The sequence below is a fragment of the Eschrichtius robustus genome, unplaced genomic scaffold, assembly GCF_028021215.1.
Source record: "Eschrichtius robustus isolate mEscRob2 unplaced genomic scaffold, mEscRob2.pri scaffold_201, whole genome shotgun sequence".
Classification (NCBI taxonomy): Eukaryota; Metazoa; Chordata; class Mammalia; order Artiodactyla; family Eschrichtiidae; genus Eschrichtius; species Eschrichtius robustus.
The window spans coordinates 470,471-497,791 of NW_027175210.1; the positions used below are offsets into that span (position 1 = coordinate 470,471).

The following is a 27,321-nucleotide window of genomic DNA, read 5'->3' on the forward strand; positions in this document are numbered from 1 at the left end:
GGCGGTCTTCCCTGAGGACGGAGAAGAGGCGCCATGGCGGCTGCGGGCCCGCGCGTGGGGCTGGCTGGTCTGCGGGAGGAAGACGTTCCCCGCCCGCGCCCCGGCCGGTGAAAAGGGGCTGTGCCCGCTCCTCGCGGCTCCGCGCCTTCCTTTCCCGCCGCCCCGCGCGGTGTATCCCCACCTTCTCAGGTAACGTTCGATGTCGCTTGTTGTCCCTCGGATCCGGTCTCCGAGGGGCCGGGGGCGTGGAGGCTGTTCCCGGCGGGGCGTCTGTTCCGGACGCGGGGCGGTTGGCGGGAGGAGCCCCGCCCGGGGCGGAGCGCGGGAAGCGCGTGTCCTAGCGGGCGGCGCGGCCGCGCCCCGGACCCTCGGGCGGCGGGGAAGGAGCGGGGGCGCGGGCGACGGGGAGAGTTCGCCGTCGCGGACAGACTGCTGCGTTTCCTCAGACGCCCCCGGAAGGTTGTAAAAATGTCCCTTTTTCTTAGTGGCCAAGAGAAATGTTTCCGCCCCTTGTCCTCAACAGCACGGAATTATCCACTTATTCCTTTGTTCAAAGACCTTAACTAACAAACTATACACGGATGATGTGCAGGTAACGTGGATGTAGTTGAAAAAATATTGAAAAAGTAAAAAAATGTGTAGTAAAACACACTATGTTAAGTTTTATAGTTTAAACATGTCAGAATCAGAATTTAGTGTACTTTTACTTTCCTGTCTTAAAGGAATAAAATTATTTGGAGCGTATTGTCAGCTATGGATCGGCACTTGCCATGTACCTCGACAAGGATTAAATCAGGTGCTGGCGCAGCTGCTGCAGCCGCTGACCTTCAACACCCCCTGAAAGGAGTTCAGGGTGGAGAGCAGAAATGAGGCGCTCTGTGCTTGGGGGAAGCTGGCAGGACAGCTCTTCAGAGAGTTAGATACTTGCAGGAGCTGATTTTATGAGCCCAGTTCTTGTATCTCCTCATGTCTAGAGAAGCACTGAAATCCTTCATGGTGACGTCTGCTCCTCGTGACTAGCCGTAGCCTGCATGAGACGAGCAGAAACCTTCTGCAAAAAATATATGTGCTCGATTGCCTGTACTCCCCCTTCACCAAAATGACATATATACTGACCTTCCCCCTGCCTCTTTGGAGCAGTTTCTTGGAGCTATCTGAGATCCTGTCTCCCAGGATATAGTCTTTATTTTGCCCCAAATAAAACTTAACTCGCAACTCTCATGTTGTGCATTTTTTTTTACCTCAGCAATATTTACTATTTTTGTTTTACAAATCATTATTTTTTAAATTTATTTATTTTATTTATTTTATTTTTGTCTGCATTGTGTCTTCGTTGTTGCATGGGCTTTCTCTAGTTGTGGCGAGCGGGGGCTACTCTTTGTTGTGGTGCGCGGGCTTCTCATTGTGGTGGCTTCTCTTGTTGCAGAGCACGGGCTGTAGGTGCGTGAGCTTCAGTAGTTGTGGGTCGCAGGCTCCAGAGCTCAGGCTAAGTAGTTGTGGCTCACGGGCTTAGCTGTTCCACGGCATGTGGGATCTTCCTGGACCAGGGCTCGAACCCGTGTCCTCTGCATTGGCGGGTGGATTCTTAACCACTGCACCACCAGGGAAGCCCCACAGTCAGCAATATTTAAAATGGACTTCTTAGATTTTTCTCATTTTCAAGTCAAAATATTGCTGTGTTTGAAATGTTCTCACAATACAGTGACAGTCTTAAATATTTATACACATATGCTCATTGAAAAATCTTCTGCAATATTCCAATGTGACTAGTATTATTAAAAATCATAATATTCAGGTCAATACCAAATTTTTATAAGAATGTAATTTAAAACATTGTGAATCACTTTTAGAAGTTCCAGACACAGTGACGATTTTTAACTACCAACCATTGAATACTTCATAAGACCATTTAAGATGAAATATATTAAAACTTAAAACTTCAACAGAATACTTAAAAGGTGAGACAGGGGCTGCTTTTTGTAAATTAAATACATTCATAGCAAACAAATTTTCTCCTAATACAGGATATGAAGGTTTTTAGCTTAATTTTGTATATCTCCATTCAAAAGGTAAAATTAGGATATCTATAATCTCCTTATTATTTATTTTAAGCCTCTTTCCATAAGAAATGATATTTCTATCTGTAGAATCTTCATAGTTTATTCTTTTACTTTTTTTTTTGGTTTATTTTCTTCAACAGAAAGAGTATTCGTATGTCTTGTTTAAGTGTTTTTTCTCCTAACCTAGTTCAAGGTTACTTTCTGACATTGGTTGTAAACAAGGGGAGAGGCCTTATAATAAGCATGCGTTTTTTCCTATACTCAAGATTTTTTTCTTGGACAACTTTCTTTACAATTTCCACTTTGGTGACAATATTATCCCATTGTGACAACTGCATAAAAATTTGTAATCTATTTATACCTAGATGCTTCTGATTTCACCACAGTGCATTTGCTAATATGATTTTACATTAAATATTAATATAATAGAGTTGATTTTATTCATATATGCTAACATGTTTGATGTAGGTGCACACATATATGAATATTTGCTACATGCCATTCATATGCATGGAATGATAGCTGATTTCATCTGATCTTGCTGACTGACAATTGGATAGTCTTATGTGTGTTTAAAGTACTACTTAGAGCAGACATTAAAATATCACACCCTCTCATTATACAGTATTTTCAAGGTCATATTTTAAATTGTGGGAGCAGAAATTTTGTCCATGAAGGTTAAGAAATGAATCAGGTCACAAATTGGGCATCGTCATGTTGAGTGGAGGAACATGGCTTCTATGTCTTCGTACATCTGCCACAGTTGCACCTGTATAATATCTGTGACCATGAGCATTTTTATGTCAACATTACCTTTTTCCAATATACTCATAATTACCTGAGGTATATCATATCTATTTTTTCCTTTTACTACAGTACAATCAATAAAGCTTTCTTTTGCAGTGATGGCATTGTTTTTAACATGAAGGTACCTTGTCATCTGACATATTTGTACAAGATGGACTACTGCTCTTGTACAAAGCAAGGAAGAGTACTTTCATTTCATATTTTCGTCTGTATTCCAGATCTAACCTGATTTCTTAGGAGCATTATATACTTTTTTAAACTGTATTAAACACAGAAGAACAGATCACTTTTTATCTTTACCTACCTCATTAGCTAAATGGATATAGACATTATAATAACATGTAAGTCTAACAAAATTGGGAAGCATTCCAGGGTTTGAGCTTCAAGTAATTTTATGTAATCTTCTAAGAGGTAATTTATTTCTGGCACATTATATGGCAACATCTAAAATCACTTTCAAGTTTGTCTGCCGCTTGGGGTTTCTGATTTTGTCACTTTCAGCTATCCCCTAGGAACTGACTTTGAATATTTTAAAAAACACTTCTGATTAGAAAATATCAGGATGAAACATTGAATTTTTGTGGTCACAACTCTGTCATTATTCTAATGTGATATTTGAGTTGGCAGATAATTTGATTTTGTTCCATTAGTATGAAATGTAAACATGGAAACAAAATTTTTAAAAAAGCATTCTTGGAATAAATGAGCCAGTCACAATGAATTATTAGTTATTTTATTTTTATTTTATAAATGGGCTGTTTGAATATATTCAGCCAAGAAGTGACATGTAGAGTCACTTCTGAGTCCTGACAGACATCTCTGGTGAGTAACTTCTTAGAAAGTGACCCAGGACACAGCCATACCAGTAAAATGACAACAGCCAGAAGAAAAAAAAAAAAAAAAAAACCTCCCAAATAACATAATATATAATAAATAATTATACACATGTGCATTAATAATTTAACATAGAATATGTAAAATTGGTGTTATTGGAAATTTTCTACTATCATGGGTTATTTACTTCTCTCTGTTATAAATCCTATTTAACAAAATGAAACAGTACAACTAGGTGATAGGGGAAATTAATAGTAATTACTGGTAGGACAATTTAAAAATAATACGTGTTAGAAAAAAATAAAAATTTTGTTTAATCCATTTTCATTTTAAAATTGTTTTAGATTTATAGAAAATTTGCAAGAATAGTGCAGGATTTCACAAGTAGCCCAGACTCAGTTTCCTATCTTATTACAGTTTCATGTCATTAGGGTACATTTTTACAGTTAATGAGCTAGTGTTGACACCTGATTCTTAACTACAACCCACTCTGTTTTCAAATTTTCTTAGACTCACCTTTTTCTCTTCTAGGATTGCATTCAGGATATCTCACCCTCATTCCATTTAGCTGCCATTTCTCTTCAGGACACTGTTAGTTGTTCGAGTTTCTGAGACATTTCTTGTTTTTGATGACCTTGACAGTCTCCAATTGGGATTTACCTGTTGTTTCCCTCGTGATTAGCCTAGGGTTATGTGTTTCTGGAGAAGAACAAATGGAATTCACACTTCATATCAAGGGCACATGCTCTGCAGATGACTTATTACTGTTGATGTTGCCCTTGATCACCTGGCTGAGGTGGGGTTTGTCAAGTTCCTCACTGTAACATCCATCTTTTCCCCCATCCATTCAGTGTGTACTTTGTGGAAGGATGTCACTGCGTGCAGGACACATTCAAGGAGTTGGGAAGTTATGTTCCACCTTTCTGAGAGTTAAACCTCTGTATCTATTATTTGGGATTATGCCTGAGCGATACCTACACTCCCATATTTATGCATCTGTTTTTTCCAGAAAAAATAGCCAGTAAGTTTATGAAGTGAGGCTCCACCTCAGTAAGATCAGAGAGATGCTCGGTCCAAACCTCTGTGCCTTGAATAGTGTCTGGCACATAGTCTTGCTCAGTAAATACCTGTGAATAAGACTTAAAAGATATGAAGGAGGCCATACATAGTGTGCATAGGTGGCAAAAACAGATTCCAGGCAGAGGGGACAGCAAGGTAAAATGCTGTAAAGAAGGAACATGGCTGGCTTGTTTGAGAAAAGTTGGGAATGCTGGGTGGTTGAAGTTAAGTGAGCAATGGATAGAGCCCATGGGGGTGTCAACAGATTGTTGGCCATTTAAAGGACATTGGCTTTTACTCTGGGTGAATGGTTTTAAACAGATGAGGGCTATCATCTGACTTCTTCTGGCTGTTGTCCTACCAACTGACTGAGGGGGAAAAAGCAGAATTGGGGCACCAATTAGGAGACTGCTGCAGTAACCAAGGTGGGAGCTCAGGCAGGTTGTTAGCCCTGGTGATGGGGACCAGTGGTCAGATTTTCATTGTGGTTTTGCAGGTAGAACTGGGGCCAACTACATGGATATGACACAAGATTCTTCACTCAGAAATGCCCATGCTTGATTTCATGCTCTTGTATCCATCTTGAAATCCTTTTTTTTTTTTTTTTCCTTCAGACTTATTGAGGCACAATTGCTATAAAGCATTGTGTAAGTTTAAGATGTACAGTGTGGTGATTTGATACAGATATATAGTGTGAAATGATTACCACAATAAGGATTCTTCCATAAACTCACATCATTAACTTTTTTGTGTGGTAAAATTTTTGAGATCTGCTCTCTTAGCAACTTTCAAATATATAATACAGAATTGTTAGCTATAGTCACCATGCTGTACATTAAAGTTCCCAGAACTTACTCATCTTAACGCTGAAAGTTTATACTCTTTGATGCAACATATGATTTGCAGATATTCTCTCCTACTCTGTATGTAGACTTTATATTTTTTATATATATAAAAAGGTTTTTAGTTTGATATAATCCCATCTGTTGGTTTTTACTTTTCTGGCTTATGCTGTTGGGACCATATCCACAAATTATTGCCCAAACCAGTGTTAAGTAGATTCTTCTTTATGTTGTCTTCTAGCAGTTTTATAGTATCTGGTCTTATGTTTCAGTCTTCAATCCATTTCAAATTAATATTTGTGAGTGGTATAAGATAGGTGTCCATTTTCATTTTTCTGCATGTGGTTTTCCACTTTTCCCAACAGCATTTGTTGAAGACACTATCCTTTCCCCATTCAAAATTGCATTAAAACCAATCAATATTTAAGAATAAATTTAACGAAGGAAGTGAAAAATTTGTACTTTGAAAACTACAAGACTTTGATCAAAAAAATTGAAGAAGACAAAAGAAGTGGAAAGATATACAGTACTGTGTTCATGGATCAGAAGAATTATTGTTGTTAAAATGTCCATACTACCCAAAGGCATCTATAGGTTAAATGCAACCTCTATCAAAATTCTAACAGCATCTTTTACAGATATAGAGAAATCAGTTTTAAAATTTTGTGCATGACCACAGGAGACCCCAAATAGCCAAAGCAATCCTGAGAAAGAACAAATTGGGAGTCATCACACTCCCTGATTTAAAACTGTATTACAGGGGCTTCCCTGGTGTTGCAGTGGTTAGGAATCCGCCTGCCAATGCAGGGGACACGAGTTCAAGCCCTTATCTGGGAGGATCCCACATGACGCAGAGCAACTAAGCCAGTGCACCACAACTAATGAGACTGTGCTCTAGACACCGTGAACCACAACTTCTGAACCCACGTGCCACAACTACTGAAGCCCGTGTGCCTAGAGCCCGTGCTCTGCAACAAGAGAAGCCACCACAATGAGAAGCCCTTACACTGCAATGAAGAGTAACCCCCGCTCGAAGAAACTAGAGAAAGCCCGCTCACAACAACGAAGACCCAGCGCAGCCAAAAATAAGTAAATAAATAAATAAATTTATTTTAAACAACAAAAAAACCATATTACAGTGCTGTAGTTATGCGACACTATGTTACTGACATTAAAATACACACATAGACTAAAGGAACAGAATAGAGAGCCGAGAAGTAAACCCCTGTGTATAAGCAACTAATATTTGAGATGGGAGTAAAGCACACTCAGTTGGCAGGACAGTCTCTTCAACAAATGGTACTGGGACAACTGGATACTACTTATAGTTTTGGGGGGAACCTCCATACTGTTTTTCATAGTGCTTGTGTTAATTTACATCTTTACCAACAATGCACAAGGATTTTCTTTTCTCCATGTTCTTTCAAACACTTGTAATCTCTTGTCATTTGGCTGTAGCCATTCTAACAGGAGTGACATGATCTTGTGGTTTTGATTTTCATTTCCCTGATGATTAAAGACGTTGAACATTTTTTTCATATATCTGTTGGACATTTGTATGTCTTCTTTGGAAAAAATATCTATTCAGATCCTTTATCCCTTTTTAATTAGTTGTTTTTTGTTTTGATTTTCTTTTGTGTGTTGTTTTTTTTTGTGTGTGTGTGTTTTCTGTGCAGAAGGTTTTTTAGGCTGACTTAGTCCTACTTGTTTATTTTTGCTTTTGCTTTGTTGCCTGTCCTTTGGGGTCATAACCAAAAAATCACTCTTCCCAAGACCAAGGTCAAGGAGATTTTCCCCCAGAATTTTTTTAGGAGTTTTATGGTTTCAAGTCATACATTTGTGTATTTAATCTCTTTTGAGTTAATTTTTGTGAGAAGTGTGAGATAGGGGTCCAATTTAATTCTTTTTTTAAAAAATTTATTTATTATTTATTTATTATTTATTTTTAGCTGTGTTGGGTCTTCTTTTCTGTGTGAGGGCTTTCTCTAGTTGCAGCAAGAGAGGGCCATTCTTCATCACGATGCGCGGGCCTCTCACTATCGCAGCCTCTCTTGTTGCGGAGCACAGGCTCCAGACGCACAGGCTCAGTAGTTGTGGCTCACGGGCCTAGTTGCTCCGTGGCATGTGGGATCTTCCCAGACCAGGGCTCGAACCCATGTCCCCTGCATTGGCAGGCAGATTCTCAACCACTGCGCCACTAGGAAAGCCCCAATTTAATTCTTTTACATTCATTAGACTGTACCAGTTTACATTTCCACCAAAATTGCACACGAGTTGCCGTTTCTTCACATTCTAACAAACATTTGTTTTTACTTGTGATTTTTATAATAGCCATTCTAACAGGTGTGAGCTGATGTATCATTGTGGTTTTGATTTGCATTTCTCTGATGATTAGTGATGTTGAGCATCTGTTCATGTACCTGTTGTCCATCTGTATGCCTTTTGGGGGGAAAAATGTCTTTTCAAGTCCTTTAGCCCATTTTTTATTTAATTTTTGACTGCTATTATTTTATGTTACTTATATATTTTGAATATTAAACTCATAAAAAAAAGGGTTGCACATATGTTCTTCTGTTCTATAGTTGCTTTTTGGTTGCTGATTGTTCATTTTGCTATGCAAAGTTTTTCCTTTGTTTGTTTGCTGTAGTTCCACTTTTTTGTTTTGTTTTGTTTGCTTTTGCGGCTTCCACATTTGGTGCTATATCTGAAAAATATTTGCCAAAACTATATTGAGGAACTTGTTCTTTATGCTGTTTTCAAGTAGTTTTACAGCTTTAGGTCTTATATTTAAGCCTTCAGTCCACTTTGAGTTAATTTTTGTGACTGGTACAAGAAAGGGGTCCAATTGTATTCTTCTGTAGGTTGTTATCTAGTTTTTTTCCAGCACCATTTATTGAAGAGACTGCATTTCCCCTACTGCATCTCCTTGGCCCCCTTGTCAAATATTTATTAACAGTAAATGACTGGTTTTATTTCTGTGCTCTTGATTCTGTTTCATTGGACTAGGTCTCTATTTTTTTGCCAGAATCTAGTGTTTTGATTACTATAGCTTTGTAATAAAGTTTGAAGTTAGGAATTGTGATGTCCCTAGATTTGTTCTTCTTTGACCAGGTTGATTTGGCTATTAGTGGTGTTTTGTGGTTCCATACAAATTTTAGGGTTGTTTTCTCTTTCTGTGTAAAAATCATTGGAATATTGACAGGGATTGCACTGAATTTATAGACAGCTTTGGGTAGTATAAATATTTTTACAATATTCTTCTGGTTCATAACCATGAAATTAAACTTTTTTCATTTATTTGTATCTTCAGTTTTTTCATCAGTGTTTTGTCACTTTCAGTGTGTGGATATTTTACCTACTTGGTTTAATTTATTCCTAAATGCTTTATTTATTTCTGGTACCATTTTAAATATGATTGCTTTTTACATTTCTTTTTCAAATTGTTAGTATGTAGAAGTACAATTTGTCTTCACATGTTGATTTTGTATCTTGCAACTTGACTGAATTTGTCTATAACTTGTAATACATTTTTTTGTGGAATCTTTGGGATTTTCTCTATATAAGATTATATTAAATGCAAACAGAAATAGCTTTACTTTATCCTTTTCAATTTGGATTTCTTTTATTTCTTTTTCTTGCCTAATTGCTCTGTATATGACTTCCAGTATTATGCTGAAAAGGAGTGGTGAGAGTGCACAAACTTATTTTGTTTATATTTTTAGCAGAAAAACTTTCAAACTTTCACCATTGAGTATGATGTCTGCTGTGAATTTGTTCAATATGACCTTTATTGTGTTGAGGTACATTCTACGTATAACAATTTGTTCAGTATTTTTTTACCATGGAAGGTTCTTTAATTATTTCACATGCTCTTTCTGTATCTATTGAGATAACCATATGATTTTCATATTTCATTCTCTTAATGTAGTGCACCACATGTTTGATTTACATACGTTGAATTACCGTTGCATTCTAGGGATAAATTCCACTTGATCATTGTGTATGATCCTTTCAATATACTGTTGAATTTTGTTTGCTAGTATTTCACTGAGAATTTTTGCATCTATATCAGTAATACTTGACAATTTTTTTTTCTTGTAATGTTCTTATCTAGCTTTGGTATCAAAATAATGTTGGACTCATCAAATGAGTTTGGGAATGTACCTCAAAGTTTTATAGAAAAGTTTGACATGAATTTGTTTTGATTCAACTTAAATGTTTCGTTGAATTTCCCAGTGAAACTATCTGGTCTTACCATATTTTTCTTTTCTTTTTTTCTTTTTTTGTAAATTTTTTATTACTGATATAATCTTTTCACTCATCGTTGGTTGGTTTGGTTTGTCTATTTCCTCATGATTCACTTTTGGTATTTTTTATGTTGCTAGGAATTCATTTCTTCTAGGGTATCAAATTTGATGGTATATATTTGTTGATGGTCACCTCTCATGAGCTGTTGTATTTTTGTTGTATCAGTTGTCATGTCTCCTTTTTCATTTCTGATTTTATTTGAGTATTCCCTTTTATTCTTCATTAGTAGAGCTAAAAGGTTAATTTTGTTTTCATTTCAAAAACCACCTCTTGCATTGATGTTTTCTATTGTTTGCATGGTCTCTGTTTATTTATGTTCTCATATTTCTTATTTCATTGCTTTGCTACTTGTGAGCTTAGAGGTTTGTTCGTTTGTTGGCTAGTCCCTTGAGAAGTAAGGTGGTTTATTTGTGATCGTTTTTCTTATTGTAGGCACTTGTTGCAATAAACACTCTTATAACTGTTTTTCTTGCAGCCCAGAAGTTTTAGCAAGTTGTGCTTCCATTTCCTTTTAAGATTTTTTTTAAAATTTCAAAGACATTATTGTAAAGCTGTTGTAATTTCCCCCCAGTTTTATTGAGATATAATTGAACACAGTACTATTTAAGTTTAAAATGCACATTATGATTTGACTTCCATATATTGTGAAATAGTTATTGCAGTAAGATTAGTTAACATACATCATCTTATATAGATGCAAGAAAAGAAAAAAAAAGAAAAAGAAAATATAGTTTCCTGTGACGAGAACTCTTAAGATCTACTTGCTTAACAGCTTTCAAATATACCATATGGCAGTGTTAACTCTATTCATCATGTAGTACATAACATTCTCAATACTTATTTATCCTATAACTGCAAGTTGGTACTTTTGGACTTCATCAAATTCTCCCTCTTCCCACCTCACTCCTCTGGTAACCAAAAAATCTGATCTTTTTCTATGAGATTTTTGTGGGCTTTTTTTTTTTTTCACATATAAGCTTGTTCTGAGGTCTCTCACTTAGCATAATGCCCTCAAGGTCCATCCGTATTGTCACCAATGGCAGGATCTCCTTCTTTCTTATGGCTGAATAATACTCCATTTTCTAAATATACCACAAGGTTTATATCCACTCATCTGTTGATAGGCACACTTTTTTTCCCCATGTCTTGGCTATTGTAAATACTGCTGCTATGAACATGGAGGTGCAGATATCTCTTCAACATAGTGTTTTTAATTCTTTCAATATATTCCCATAGATGAAAATGCTGGACCATATGGTAGCCCTATTAAATTTTGAGGGCCTTCTCTAGTGTTCTCCATAGAGGCTGAACCAATTTATAAGACAAACAAAAGCACACAAATCAACCCTTTTCTCCACATCTTTGCTAGCATTTGCTAGCAAATCTGTTGTCTCTTTGATGAGTTCCATTCTAACAGTCCTGAGGTGATCTCTCATTGTGGTTTTGATTTAATTTCCCTGATGTGTAGTGACGTTGAACACATTTTCAAGTATTTGTTGTACATTCACATATCTTCTTTGGAAACATGTCTATTGGGGTCTTTGGCACAACTTTTAATTGGCTTAATTTTTTTGTGTGCTATTGAGTTCTATGATGTATTTTGGATATCAACCCCTTATTAGTTATAAGGTTTGCAAATATTATTTTTGATTACATAGGCTCTTTTCATCTTGTTGATTATTTATTTTGCTGTGTAGCTGATTTTTGTTTGATATAGTTCCACTTGTTAATTTTTTAAATTGTTGCTTGTGCTTAAGGTATCATCAAAAATAATATTTAAGGCCTGTGTTAAAAAGATTTTTACTGTTTTCTTCTAGGAGTTTTATGACCTCCCGTCTTACAGTTGTCTTTACCTTATCTTATTTCTCTTTAATTGTCATGAGTGGTGTTAGACAGGAGTCTAGTTTTATTCTTTTGCATGTAAGTATGCAGTTTTCCAAGCACTGTTTAATGAAGAGACTGTCTCTCCACCGAGTGTTCCTGACTGCCTTATCAAATATTTGTTGACCTTATATGCATGGGTTTATATCTGGATTCTCAGTTCTATTTCATTGTTGTGTATGCCTTTTTACATGACAGTACCATACTATTTACCTTACTATAGCTTTATAATACTGTTTGATATCATGGAATGTGATACCTCCAGGTTTGTTGTTCTTTCTCATGATCGCATTGCATATACAAGTTCTTTTGTGGTTCCTCATACATTTCTGGTTTTTTTTTTTCTACTTTAAAAAATGCCATTGGGTTTTGATAGGAATTGCATTAAATCCATAGATGACTTTGGATAGTATGAACATTCAAAAAATATTAATTCTTCCAATTATGAACAAGGGATAACTTTACCTTTATTTCTGTCCTTTGCAATTTTTTTCATCAGTGTATTATAGCTTGTATTGTAGCTATCTTTCATCTCCTTAGATAAATTTATTCCTTATTATTTTATTAGTTTTGATGCTGTTATAAATAGAATGGTTTTCTTTTTTCAGATCATTTTTAGTATATAGAAGTATGACTGATTTTTGCATTTTAAATTTTTACTGTGTAACTTTACTGATTACGTTGATTAGTTTTAAGAGGTTTTTGGTGAAGTTTTTCCGAGTTTCTGTATATAAAATCATGTTATCTTAAAATAGACACATTTTTACTTCTTAATTTCCAATTTTGATGCCTTTTATTTCTCTTCCTTGACTGATTGCCCTGGCATGGACTTCCATTACTATGTTGAATGAGTGGTGAGAGTGGACTCCCTTGTCTTGTTTCTGATATTAGAGAAAAAGTTTCACACTTTCACTCCTGAGTGTGCTTTGAACTGTGACCTTGTCATATTTGGCCTTTTTAAAAAAAATTATTTATTTTTGGCTGCATTGAGTCTTTGTTGCTGCACGTGGGCTTTCTCTAGTTACGGTGAGCGGGGGCTACTGTTCGTTGTGGTGCGTGGGCCTCTCATTGCAGTGGCTTCTCTTGTTGTGGAGCATGGGCTCTAGGTATGTGGCCTTCAGTAGTTGTGGCACACAGACTCAGTAGTTGTCACTCACGGGCTCTAGAGCACAGGCTCCATTGTTGTGGTGCACGGGTTTAGTTGCTCCTTGGCATGTGGGATATTCCTGGACCAGGGCTTGAACCCATGTCCCCTGCATATGCTGGCAGATTCTTAGCCACTGTGCCACCAGGGAAGCCCTGATATTTGGCCTTTATTATGTTGAGTTACATTCATTTTATACCTAACTTATTAAATGCTTTTTCTGTGCCTATTGATATTATATTTTTCCTTTGTTCTGTTGATATGATGCATCACATTCATTTGATATGCTAGTATTTATTCAGAATTTTTAAACCTTTATTCATCAGTGTTATTGGCCTGTAATTGGCAGTGTCCATTTCAGATTATAATATCAAAGTAATGTTGGTCTTGTAAAATGAGTTTGAGAGTTTTCCCTCCTCATCCGTTTTTTCTCTTTCTTTTTTGAAGACTTTGAGGATTGGCATTAATGCATTAAATATTTGGTAAAATTTACCAGTGAAGCCACTTGATCTTGAGTTTTTCTTCATTTGAAGAGTTTTGATTACTGATTTAATTTCCATACTACTAGTTGCTTCATTTAGATTTTCTCTTTCTTCCTAATTCACTTTTGGCAGGTTGTATGTTTCTAAGAATTTTTCCATTTATCTAGGTTGCCCAGTTTGTTAGCATGTAGTTGTTCAAAGTAGCATGTTATCCTTCTTATCTCTGTAGTAGAGTTGTAATGTCTTCTCTTTTATTTATAATTTTGTTGATTTGGGTCTTTTCTCCTTTTCCTTGGTTAGTCTAGATAAAGGTTTGAAATTTTATCTTTTAATGAACCAACTCTTAGTATTGCTAATCTTTTCTGTTGTTTTCCTCCTTTCTATCACATTGATTTCTGCTGTAATCTTTATAATTTTCTTCCTTCTGCTAATTTTGGGCTCAGTTTTGTCTTTTTCCAGGTCCTTGAAGAGAAGAGGTAGGTTTTTAATTTGAGGTCTTTCTCAATTCGTAAGGTAGGCATTTGTTGCAATAAACCTCCCTCTTAACGCTCCTTTTGCTTCATCCCATAGCTTTTAGTATACTGTTTTTCCATTTCAGTTTTTCTCAAAATACTGTCTTATTTCTTCTTAAATTTACTCTTTGATAAGTTAGTTGGTCAGGAGAGTGTTGATAACTTTTTTGTATTCATTAGTGTTCCAGTTTTCCTCCTGTTATTGATTTCTAGTTTAATAATATGGTCAGACAATATACTTGGTATAATTTAAGTCTTCCTGAGTTTACTAAGATTTGATATGTGGTCGATCATGTGGTCTTTTCTAGAAAGTATTTTTTCTGCACTGAGAAGTCCGTGTATTCAGCATTTATTAGATAGGATGTTCTGTATATGACTCTTAGGATCATTTGGCCTTTAGTGTAGTTCACATCAACTGATTCTTTTGTTTTTTTTTTTATAATTGAAATATAGTTGAGTTAAAATGTTGTATTAATTTTTGCCGTATAGCAAAGTGTCTCAGTTATACACATATATACATCTGTTTTATATTCTTTTCCATTATGGTTTATCTCAGGATATTGAATATCCTGTTCCCTGTGCTATACAGTAGGACATTGTTTTTTATCCATTCTATATGTAATAATTTGCAACTACTAACCCCAAACTCCCAGTCCATCCTTCCCCAAGCCCCTCCCCCTTGGTAACCACAAGTCTGTTCTCTATGTCTGTGAGTCTGTTTTGTCTCATAGATAGGTTCACTTGTGCCATATTTTAGAATTCACATATAAGTAATACCGTATAGTATTTGTCCTTCTCTTTATGGTTTACTTTACTTAGTATGCTAATCTCTAGTCACATCCATGTTGCTGCAAATGGCATTATTTCATTCCTTCTATGGCTGAGTAATACTCCATTGTATATATATACCACATCTTCTCTATCCATTCATCTGTTGATGGAAATTTAAGTTGCTTCCATGTCTTAGCTATTGTAAATAGTGCTTCTATTAACATTGGAGTACATGTATCTTTTTGAATTGTGGTTTTCTCTGGATATATACCAGGAGTGGGATTGCAGGATCATATGGCAACTCTATTTCTAGTTTTTTTGAGGAACTTCCATACTGTTCTCCATAGTGGCTGTTTCAATTTACGTTCCCACGAACAGTTTAGGAGCATTCCCTTTTCTCCACACCCCCTCCTGCGTTTGTTATTTGCAGACTTTTTGATGATGGCCATGCTGACTGGTGTGAGGTGGTACCTCATTGTAGTTTTAATTTGCATTTCTCCAGTAATTAGAGATGATGGGCATCCTTTCATGTGCCTATTGGTCATCTGTATGTCTTCTTTGGAGAAATGTCTGTTTAAGTCTTCTGCCCATTTTTTGATTTTTTTTTTGTTATTGAGTTGTATGAGCTGTTTGTATATTTTGGAAATTAAGCCCTTGTTGGTCACATCATTTGGAAATATTTTCTCCTAGTCTGTATGTTGTCTTTTCATTTTGTTTATGGTTTCTTTTGCTGTGAGAAAACCTATAAGGTTGAGTGGGTCCTGTTTGTTTACTTTTGCTTTTATTTCTATTGCCTTGGGAGACTGACCTAAGAAAACACTGGTACAATTTATGTCAGAGAAAGTTTTGCCTATGTTCCCTTTTAGGAGTTTTATGGTGTTATGTGTTATATTTAAGTCTTTAAGCCATTTTGAATTTATTTTTCTGTATGATGGGAGAGTGTGTTCTAACTTTAATGATTTGCATGAACCAACTTTTCCAACACCTCTTGCTGAAGAGACTGTCTTTTCCCCCATTGTCTATTCTTGCCTCCTTCATCAGAGATGAATTGACCATGGATCTGTGGGTTTATTTCTGGGCTCTCTATTCGGTTCCCTTGATCCATATGTCTGTTTTTGTTCCAATACCAGGCTGTTTGATTAGCATTGTAGCATTGTCTGACGTCTGGGAGGGTTATGCCTCCTGCTTTGTTCTTTTTCCTCAGGATTGCTTTGGCAATTCTGGGTCTTTTATGGTTCCATGTACATTTTAGGGTTTTTTGCTCTAGTTCTGTGAAAAAATGTCATGTGTAATTTGATAGTGATCACATTAAATCTGCAGACTGCTTTGGGTAGTATGGACACTGTCATTTTAAAGAGCTGCAGCCTGTTCTCACTGTCAGTGGAACTAGCTCCCCTCTGGAAGCTGGTGTCCATACAGGGCTCTTAGAAATAAGACAGACAACACCACCCACGTGGACTCTTCGTACACACGTCTGACCACTGTCTTTCCTTTCTAGAAGTAACCTCCTTAATCGAGTGGGTGGCGTCTGGGGATGTGGCAGCCATCACCCTGCAGGAAGAGTCAGTGCCCCTCCTACCACTGGGGAATGAGTGGCCCTGTACCTCATTCCTACCAAGGGTCCCAGTTTCAGGAGTTTGTTGAGCTTTTATTTTGCTGCTTTAGTGGATGAGAAATGACACGTAACCCATTGTCTTCTTTTCACTTCTCTTCTGATGATTGAGGCTGGACTTTCATCACTTACAGTTATTTCCAGAATGCAGCTACTTTTCCGAGTTCTGGGGGAGACCACTGAACATGCCTTCCTGGGTGTTCCCAGCCACAGACTGTGATCCACATCTAGCGAGGAATCTCCACTCTTTGTGCAACTACTATGTAGCTAGTGACTGGCTTCAGACCAACAGAATATAGCAAGTCATGTGAGGTCAGTGTTAAGATTCATTGACAGAACCTCTGTCACTTCTCTCTCACTTGCTGCATCCTGTGTTCTCTCTCTGTTTTTGTCTGTCTCTCCTATCCCTGGAAATGGGGAAGCCTGCAAGGGTGTTAGTAGCTGTCGTATGGAGAGGCCCACATAGGAGAGAACACAGGGAAGTCCCAGGCCTCCAGACAGAGGCACTAGGCTCTCAGCTCAGACTGCATGCTGCCAGTACCCATCTCAGTGAGTCTGGGAGCAAATCCTCCCCTGTGGAGCAACAGCTGAGACCTCAGCCCCAGCTTCATAGAGACCTTGAGTCGAGGGCACCCAGCTAAGTACCGTGGGAGCTCAGGAGTAACTAGGTGTATGTATTTTGTATGTTGGGAAACCCTCCATAATGATCTTCAGTAAATCAGACAATCTTTAGCAAAGAGCAGATCTACTCAATGTTATGTAAAAACAACCACAAAGATAATGCATATTAATAAAGGTAATAAAATGGACTAAAAACAATAATAGTGAGAATTTTGATGATATTACCATTACTACTGTTAAAGAGAAATATAAACCTAGAAAGAGGGCAGATTTGCATACAGACTCCTCTAATTAAATTTCAGGGTATCTATATCAGACGTTCTCTGGGGTATTTTAGAGTCAGAATCCTAGGTTTGCACAAAGAAATTTGTTCTGAGAGGAGAAAACAAGCAGGAGGGAGTAGAATACCAACGAGGAGGAGGGTGTGGGTGACCTTGGGAACTTATATGCAAACCAGGGTAGGGGAGTCCTAAGGGACATAGAATAAGTACCCCGGTCCATAGTAAATGGACCTTGTCCTGCCTGCCTCATAACCACCACCAGATTTCAGAATATTAGCCAGTTGGCTAGGGGCCTAGGCTCCAGGCAGGAAATTCAGGAGCTCTCTGCACTCCCTACATGCAGAGGCCTCGTCTGTGATACATTCTTAACCCCAGCACTGTCTCAGCATCAGCACCTTGCCTGCACTCCTGCCATTTGTACCTACCCGATCCCACAAAGTCCAGACACTTCGGTTTGCATATGTCACACCAAGGCTATTGGAAGATGTCATCCTAGGTGATCCTGGGTCAGCAGGGAGGATGATATGTTGGCACAAACAGTGCAGGGGCTCCCTGGGGACTTAGAAAAATAAGTGGTTACTTGAGCAGGCATGTCACCAACCCGATGTCTGCCATTGCCACACCGGCTTTTCCTGGACACCTGAGTGAATTTAGAACATATCCCCAGGTTCAGGCATACCAAGGATACTCTCCTTACTCCTCACTTGTCACAATGTCAGTTCCTAGGCTGACTTTTAAAATTCGGAGGACTGGACTCCAGGAGGGACAGCCTCTCCATCCTTCCCAGGAGATGTGAGAGTGGTTCCTGGCCCAGAGTTGAGGTGGAAAATCCTGTGCTGAGCCTGGCAGGACAAGGGTGTCTTCCAGGGCTCTTGCACTGGCACTACTTTCTGGTCCCTAAGAGGACTTAAACATTGTTCTAGAGTCTCAGGAAAGTTAAGACTGTCTTCCCTGGGGCTCACTTAACCAGTAACAACTGTCCGTTCTTCCAGTGGGTAAGTCTGAATATCTCAGGAGGCTCTCTGACCAACAAGTACCCATAAGTACAGCAGGAACCAGGAAGCACCATGTGTATGTAAGTCTGTTGAAAACCCTCCACACTACTCTTCAGTAAATTGGATACATTCATGAGCAGAGAAACTTAATAAGAAATGCAATAACAACAGTAGTGATAAATAATATCAATAGTGATTGCAATCATAAAGATATTAATTGTACTACTACCAATAATAGTACTAATAAACTTAAGGACTGAAGGATTACAGAGTTCCCTAATTGAATGCCAAGTTTCTTGGGGTATTTTGGGATCAGAGTCCGAGGTTAGCACCGGCTTTGGAGCCACAGTCGTAGGTTTGCATAGTAAGGTATAAAATAAGCAGCAAAAAAGAGCAAAAATAAACAGCAGCAGGTAAAATAAGTCCATGGGATGGCGTGGGCTGACTTAAGTCTCATATTCCAACTCCAGAGGAGAGAACTATGTAGAAGAGAAAAGTTGATCCAGCCCTTTCCTGACACATGGAGCCACAAATCTCATGAGTCCTGACGACTGGTGTCTGCGGCTCTTACCCGGGAAAGAAAAGCAGGACTCCAGATACACCTTCAATACGTGAAAAAAACACATAAAATGTACATAGAGCTTCAGCTCTATCTCTACCCCCACTGCCTGGCAATTGACAAAGTGGCAGACCAGGGCTATTGATTGCCTTTTGATGCACCTACAGACTTACTTGAAATTGGGACGAGAATATTAGTTATGAATTTGCATGTAAAATTTTTATAATAGCCAATCTGGAAGTTGAATTACCACTTTCTTGGGAAATTGATAGTTTATTTTACACAACACCTCATATGTTTCCTTTAGTAACATTTGTTCACAGTATATGTATTTCTGAATATGTATGAAAGGTACGTGCCATATCGGCCCAGAGGAGCCATTGACGGGGCTTTAGAAATCAGTGACCTTTGAGGACGTGTTTGTAGAACTCACTCATGAAGAGTGGGACCTGCTGGACACATTGCAGAGAAAGATGTACACAGATGTGATGCTGGAGGACGTGCATTGTCTCATCTTCTGGGTGAGTCTCTCAATATTTATTTACTTCCTTATGCATGTCTTATTGAGATAGGCTCTGCAGCTTCCACATATGCCGCTGCACTCATGGCCCTGACTCATGCTTCTGTAGCACTTAGAGAAACCTGGAACGAATGTGTTCCTTTACTTACCACAGCACATGTGTCCCTGCATGGAGATACAGTCTCCATTACCACAATCGCACGTATTCCTTACTAGTCTGCCACCAACACGCAGAATAATGCTGAACACAGATAAGGGCTATTTTATCTAACAAACAAGTGACTTTATGTTGCTAAGTAATTCTACTGCTCGGGGGACTATTATGAGGTTTGAACACAGCAAAAATACATAACAGCTTGCATCCCCCTTTCTACGTGAACTCCACATAATAATCTCATGGGTCTTATGTTTATTGGATTCTGTTAGAAAACAGTTTTAACCACATTATGAAAACGTTGCTTCCTTCCTGGCTGAGACGTCTAGGCAGCCTGCAGTCTGTCTTTCCTCTTGGGCAAGAACAACAGCAGCCAGAGACTTTTACTGTCTTTGAGTGATGTGTCAGGTGACAACCTTCAGTGTTTTCCCCTTCAGGGTGCTCGAACCTGGGCTGCCATTGATGCCTTCACACTTGAGCTTTGGCGTCTTGTCCTGCACTTGCATTGCATGCACTGTTCTCAGCACAGAACTTTAAATCCATCTAGCATTTCCCACATGTATCAGGGCATCAGCTCTGCAAACGAGATGTAGTTCCCCAGTTGGAGCAAGAAGAGTAGGTGTGGAGGGACGAGGAGGGTTTCCCCAGGCTGGGGTCCAAGTCAGCTCCAGACACATGTGCTCAGTGTGGGGAGGGAGCAGGACACTTGGAATGTCAACTGGAGGTTTGCTCGACTAAAGGATATTTTTAGAAATGTATGTGAAGCCACTGAGTCAAATTATCCAGATTCTGTCATTACTCATCACACATCAATTTCTCTTCACGTTTCCCCCTGTACTTTTCACCTTAGAGAAGCAAAATTCCTGTCCTTGTGGGTGTTAAAATTTCATGTTTTTGTCTTTGCCATGGTCTCTTTAATAATGTTTCCTCTCTTATTCCCTGTAGCATCTGAATTTATTTTATTTTTCTTTTACTTAAATACTGAATATCTTATTAACATTTTTCTAAACCATGTTTCTATTCACTGGTGTATTCCTCAAATTCATGTTCTTTCCCCATGTAACGTACTTTTCAACAATTTAATCCCCTTAATGTCACATGTGTCATTTCTTATTAATTTAATTTAATTATTATTTTTGTCTTATTTCAAGCAAAAATTGTGACCATTAAAAGCAAGAAATGATATCCAGGTAAATTTTTTTCTTTTTTCCTGGTGGACCAATTTAGTTGTAAGGAAATAGTAAATTTCTTCAGGTGTGAACCCTGGTCATCCAGATGTGAAACCTAGGGATGAGGTAAGTTAGGAATTCAGCAGAGTCATATAACTCAGTTACAGTGTCGTGTAAACAGTAGCCCAGCATAAAGTGTTCACTTTACGGACTAAATTAGACTGAATTTTGATGATAGCTAGTAGAAATGCTGCAAAGGGGGATGTCCATGCAGAAGATTTACATACTATGTGTATGTAACTGACATGGAGATAATTTTAACTGGAGACTATCATTGAATAGACTTGCATACACATGAGTTTTCACAGCATAGAAAACACTTTTACTGTAATCAGTGAAGGAAAGCCCTCAGGGATTTTTAATTCCTTACTCAACGTTGAATTCTCACACTGGATGTATCAATGCTAAAATCAAACTGAAAAGCCGGAGTTCATATCAAAATTCTCAGACATGGAAAAACTCTTATCAAGAATGTTTTACCACACATTTCAGCTATGAATTCATAATTTTGGCTAATAACCTATTACTGTATAAATAAGCAGAATAAAAATATAGACTTGTTAAGTTATCTTGGAATGATAAATAAAAAAATTTGTAACAATAAGTACTTTTTTAATAGGTTAGTGTTAAGAAATATATATAAACAAAGTTATATGTGACAGTTATTATGATCCACTTAATTGTGATCGTCAGTAATTTTATCAGTTGCTTTTTCTCATCAGAAATGTTGCAGGCCAGAAGAGAGTGAAACGATATGTTTAAAGTACTGGGGGAAACTACCTAACAACAATTCTATATCTTACAATATTATTCTTCAAAAATGAGGAAAATGAAAGACAGTCTCAGACAAAAGCTGAAGGAGTTCAATAGCATAATACCTACCCTTCAAGAAATGCTAAAGGGAGTACTTCAAGTTCAAATGGAAGGACACCAGTAACTTGAGGTCATATGAAAATATAAATTTATCTGATAAAGGTAAATAAATGGACAAATAGAAAACAAAGCTATAAATTTGACTTGTAACTACACTTTTTATTATTCTGGGATATTTTCTAAATCCAAAATATTAAAATAATTATAAATTTATTGGTATTGTGTGATTGTTTCCCCTAAAATTCATGTTAAAAATATAACCTCCAAATGTGGTGATATTAGGATGTAGGGCCTTTGGGGGGTGCTTAGGTTATGACGGCAAAGCCGCCATGAATAGGATTTGTGTGCTTTTATTTATTTTTAAATATGTATTTATTTACTTAGTTATTTGGCTGCATTGGCTCTTAGTTGCAGCACGTGGGATATTTGTTGTGACGCCCAGGCTTCCTATCCAGCTGTGGCATGGGGACTCGGTAGTTGCACAACATGGGCTTAGTTGTCCCGTGGCATGTGGGATTTTAGTTCTCTGACCTGGGATTGAACCCGTGTCCCCTGCATTGGAAGGCAGATTCTTAACCACTGGCCTACTTGGGAAGTCTCTCCTGTGCTTTTAAAAGAGATTCCAGAGAGCTCTCTAAACCCTTCCTCCTGGTGATGATATAATGAAAAGTCTATGACTCAGAAAAAGACCTTTACCTAACCACCTTGACCTCACACTTCAGCCTCCAGAACCATGAGAAAGAAACTTCTGTTTATAAGCTACCCAAGCTGTGGCACTTTGTTATAGCATCCCCAAATAACTAATTCATACATCTACATTAACAGAAAACAATGTATAAATATGTGATTTGTGACATTAATAACATGTAATTAATGTGTAATGTAATAGGAGATGTAATAGAGATTTTGCATGTGATTAAAACTATGTTGATGTCAGTTTAAGCTAGTTTGATAGGATTTTATATGTAATCTCCATGGTATCCAGAAATTTAATATCTATAGAATATATACACAGAAGGAAATTAAAAGTCAGGGGACTTCCCTGGTGGTCCAGTGGCGAAGACTCCATGCTCCCAATTCAGGGCGCCTGGGTTCAATCCCTGGTCAGGGAACTAGATCCCACATGCCACAACTAAGTGTTAGCATGCCGCAAAGAAGATCAAAGGTCCCCCATGCCACAACTAAGACCTGGCACAGCCAAATAAATAATTTTTTAAAATGAGTACAAAAAGTAAGCACAAAGGACGTCAGTATGGGAGAAAATGTGGGACAGAAAAGGTATATGACATTACAGAAAAATTGGCAATTAAAAGTCATTCCATATCAGTAATTTATATATATATATAGCTTAAACACATCAGTTAAAAAACAAAGGTGGACAAGCTAGACATAAAAAGGGTCCAACTTATGTTGTCTACAAGAGACTCACTTAGAAGTAAGGACACTCATATGCTGAAAGTGAAAATATGGGAAAAGATATTCCATGAGAACAGTAAGCAAAAGAGGAGAGGAGTGGCTCTGCTGCTTCTGCTGCCAAGGCTGTGGCCCCTACTTTGCAGGGAGTAACCGGGGGCGGGTGCAGGGGCTGGGGCGCCCCTCCCACCCTCTGCACCGTGAACCAGGGAAATCAGAGGGACTTGGTGCCCCTCCTGAGTTCCATTCTTGTTCCAATGAGAATGGTGCTAATCAATAAAGACCAGGGTAGAGCTGATTCACTTTGTTATAAAGCAGAAACTAACACACCAGTGTAAAGCAATTATCCTCCAATAAAGATGTTAAAAATAAATAAGTAAATAAAGACTTGGGGAAAAGAGATGGTCCCCGTGGAGAATGCCTATGTCATAAGTTTATCTGCTGTCAGGTTGGCTTGAGAGAGAGGAGCTACATTGGTGTGTTCTCTCCCTTCAAATCGATTACTTTTTCTTTCTTGATGTGCACACACACACACAGACACAAAACCATTATAAAGCCCATACATATAGAATGCAAATGGGTTGGTCTATGAGCTTGAAAAGAGGGAAATAGAACACTTGAGGTCGACTGCAGCGATGTGTTTGTGTCTGTGCATGTGCATTACTAGGTGGAGGGTCCACAGTATCCATCAGATACTTAAAGGAAAACATATCTCCCAAGTGTTCTGGATTTCAGAGATAAATTATCATAGGACAACAGTCTTCAATAAAAATCAGGTAGCTCTCTCACACACCACTCATTAAAGTAACAAATATTCATTGAGAGTCTCCAGGATTCCAGCATGTGAAATTTTCTGGAGACTAAGAGGTGAAATGTATAACATTACCACCTTCACCAAGTTTATAGCTCAGTGGAGGCAATAAAATTTAATATCTCACTTTTTTTCTATTTAAGTATGACTCTGGGTTTAATTTTTCTGCATCATGTCCACAGTGTCCCAGGACTGACGCCCTCCTCAAGCTCAGCACCTAGAACATAGATCTGATTGAGCAAAACTGGTGATGCAGCTGCTTCCCAGTGAGTCTGTGGCCTCTAATGGCTGTCTCCTGCTCCTGTGTCTGTGGCCTGCTCAGCCCATGGGAGACACTTAGGCTGCTTCCTCAGTGCGTTGTGTACCTTCCAAGGCCAAGAACTTGCTGAGCAAAACATAACTTCTTTACTTTCGTGAACACCTGGCCTGCAAAAGGATGAAATATTTAGTGACAGTATACTGAGGACGTAATTTCTTATTCATTCCCTGACCTACACTCTCAGTCACAGAGACATGTGGTAAATACAACAGGGACTCATGCTTATGGTCATGACTTGGCTGGGTCAAGAAGTTCTAGGCCCTGTGGGAAGACTCCTCTCTCCTCTGAGATTTCTGCTTCAACCAACGGGGAACAGCTGCCCTTAAGGTCTGAACTGGAACCCTATAAATTCATATGTTGAAGTCCAGACCTTTGTACCTCATAAAGTGACTGTATTTGGGAATAGGGCCTTAGGAGAGGTGATTAAGTGAAAATGGGTCATATGGGTGAGCCCTAATCCAGAGCTGTGCCCCTATAAGAAGAGAAGATTAGGACACAGCCACGCACACTCAGCTCATAGAGGTAAGTCCATGTGAGGATGCACCAAGAATGCGGCCACCTGCAAGCAAGGGAGAGAGGCCTCAGAAGAAACTGAACCTGTGGACACCTTGATCTTGGACTCCCAGAGCTGTGAGAAAATTAAGCCTCCCAGTCTGCAGTATCTTGTTCTGGCAACGCTAGCAAAACACTAATACAGCTTTATTTCTCCTATATTCCTCTTTCTTGCAAATAAAAATTATGAAAATAGCACCAAAAACACACAGTATATATAAAGTATTTGAAAAGAACAAAAAGCAGGGGAACCACGGGGGGGGACTGATGAACTACACAGCAGTGATTCCCCTGGTTTTGTCTCCTACCAAAGCAAAAGAAAATAGTCAAAATCACCATGGAAGGCTTGAGTAGACATTTTAGAGCAGGCAAATCTCCATGGTAAAAGAAACGTGAAATGTACTCACAGTTGGTAGAAATAGTAAATGCATTTTAATCTTTGATGGTTTAAGAAATTCATACGTACATGGTTGAAGGTCCTGAAAATATAAAATAAATACTTTGCATTACATTGTGCCCCTCCCCCACCCCCCCCCCCACCTCCCCCACCACCCCCCCCCCTTTGCCCAGGAGCCCCTGCCTTCCACAGGTAGCCATGTATCTGGTTTCCCACACATACCTCCATGGTGCCTTTATGTGCAAACAAGCAAATATGAATATATATTTCTCCTTGACCCTATTTAAAATCACAAATAGAATACTAAGCACGGTGTTTTGTTATATCTTGATTTTATTCATTTGACAATATCTTGCAAATTATCCTCTATCAAGACAGTTTCCTGCACGACAGTGCACTGAATGGATGATGTACTATAATGCACTTTGCCAATCCACGTTGGGATGAACGCTGATATTCAATAATCTATATTACAAACAATGCAGCAATGCATAACCTTGGCGTGCATTATTCTGCTGCTAGCAAATGTGTAGGATATGTTTCTAAAGGATTTATAACCTGGAGTGTTTTTAACTGAGAGCATTTGAGAAGATGTTACAGATACTCTGTTGCTGAATCCTTCTGCAGAGACTAGCAATGAGCCTTTCTCTTTAAAGTGCAACCTATCAGATCTATACCCCACATGCGTTTAAAAATGCTTTCCAACCTCTTCTACCTTCAGAAACCCTCCATAATATTTCTTCTCAGCACTGCCCTTTATTCTCACACCCATCACAGCCTTACCTGGCACATACCTGTTGTCTCCACCTTGCTCTCTGCCCATTTAGGAGGATTTAGAAATACTGAAACCCCTCTTTGATCATCTTCAATAAATCAGCTACTGTGTGAATCTCTACTGTTTTTTCGCTAATTACTATGTTAATAATTACAATAATGTTGAGTAACGATGACAGTATTAATTTACAATTCTGTAGGTCTCAGAACTTATTTCACCAGTGTGTACGCTAATGGATCTCAAAGCAACTTCTCAAGTCACTGAAATTTTTTCTTGCCACGACACAGCTGTATGGCCATCTAGTCGTCCTTGCAGCAGTGGAAGCCAGGTAACAACCAAATGGATGGAAAACCACCAGGATAGATCTGGATGGCATGCCAGAGAAGGTGCGCCTCCATTCCTCTGCACTCGTCCCCTCTGGGTCCACCACGGGTCCCATTTCTCTCTCCGGGTTGTCTCCCCGTCCACACTCGCGTTCAGAGGCCATTCCAGGACGAGATTCTCTCGTGGAGCCGCCTGTGACAACCGCGCACGGCCTCGTGCCTCCTACGACCGTGATCACCAGACGCCCCAGGCAGCTCCCCATTTCCCATGCTTCTACCGACCACCAAGCCCCAGGCGTGACCATGGACGCTCCTGGAGCTCCCCCCCGCTCGCCCCGTACTGTCCATGTCGTCAACAGCGGTGAGGGGACCTGTGTGTGGTCGACACACAAGCGCTTCGCCAAAGAAACCAACAGAAGAGGGAACGCCGGGCTCTCCCCCGTAGACTCACATCGGCCTGCGTGGGAATCCCATCTGCCCAGCCCCTTGACCGCTTCTCGCGGATCTCGGAATAAGTGCCCGCTGTGGAGGAACTACGGCGACGGGAACGGGACGCACTGGATCACCAAGGTGGCCGGAACGCAGCACCGGCGCCCTACTGGCCGGGGCGTCGCCTTCCCGTGGGAAGGAAGACGGGGAGGCCGCAGTCGCCCTCCCAATGCCTCTTCATTTCGCCATCCGGCCGTACCCACTGCGGAGAGAATCATATTTGGGAATTAGGGCGAACGGTATCCAGAGAGAAAGCCGGCGGAAACTTGGCGCCGTCCAAGCCCGTAAGAGACTTTCAGCCATCCACAGGCGTACTTGGAAAACAAAAGTACGACCACTTGGACACACGGAGGACGACGCCGGGCACAGATACCCTCTCGTGAACACGCGCAGCAAATTGGGCGTTCCCCGCGCTCAGACGTCACCAGGGAGTGCCGGTCGAACCGCCCAGACCACCACTTCACGACTTCTAAGGAGTGCACTGCAGGCCTCACAGTACACGGGTCTGCCCGTCCAAAACGCGAAAGCAGGAAGCGCCCATGCACCGTAGACCAGGACCCAAGCGCGCCAGCCAAAAAGCACGTCGCGCCCTACACCGACCTCAACGCCCGAGCCCGGTCCGTTCCCCACCTCCGAAGTGGGACGCTGGGAAAACGAGGTGGTAGAAAATGAAGGCCCCTAAAGTGACTCAGAAGAAC

The 27,321-nt window shown here is 39.3% G+C and overlaps 1 protein-coding gene across 9 annotated transcripts; it reads left to right on the forward strand.

Annotated features, from left to right (window-relative positions):
- Positions 1–27,321, forward strand: LOC137757690 (uncharacterized). Of its 9 annotated transcripts, XM_068534304.1 has the most exons (6): positions 15,450–16,624; positions 18,207–18,289; positions 19,120–19,289; positions 20,594–20,632; positions 21,394–21,646; positions 26,011–27,321. In XM_068534304.1, the coding sequence occupies exon 6, from the start codon at positions 26,186–26,188 to the stop codon at positions 26,852–26,854; it is 669 nt and encodes a 222-aa protein (XP_068390405.1). In that variant the 5' UTR covers positions 15,450–16,624; positions 18,207–18,289; positions 19,120–19,289; positions 20,594–20,632; positions 21,394–21,646; positions 26,011–26,185; the 3' UTR covers positions 26,855–27,321. The 9 variants fall into 9 exon arrangements, with proteins under 9 accessions (XP_068390403.1, XP_068390406.1, XP_068390404.1 ...); XM_068534302.1 differs by lacking the exons at positions 15,450–16,624; positions 18,207–18,289 and adding an exon at positions 1–189; XM_068534306.1 differs by lacking the exons at positions 15,450–16,624; positions 18,207–18,289 and adding an exon at positions 1,910–1,958.

Excerpts from the sequence above, each read along its gene's own strand:
- LOC137757690 (XM_068534302.1), top strand. The coding sequence starts at position 26,186 with ATGCCAGAGAAGGTGCGCCTCCATTCCTCTGCACTCGTCCCCTCTGGG.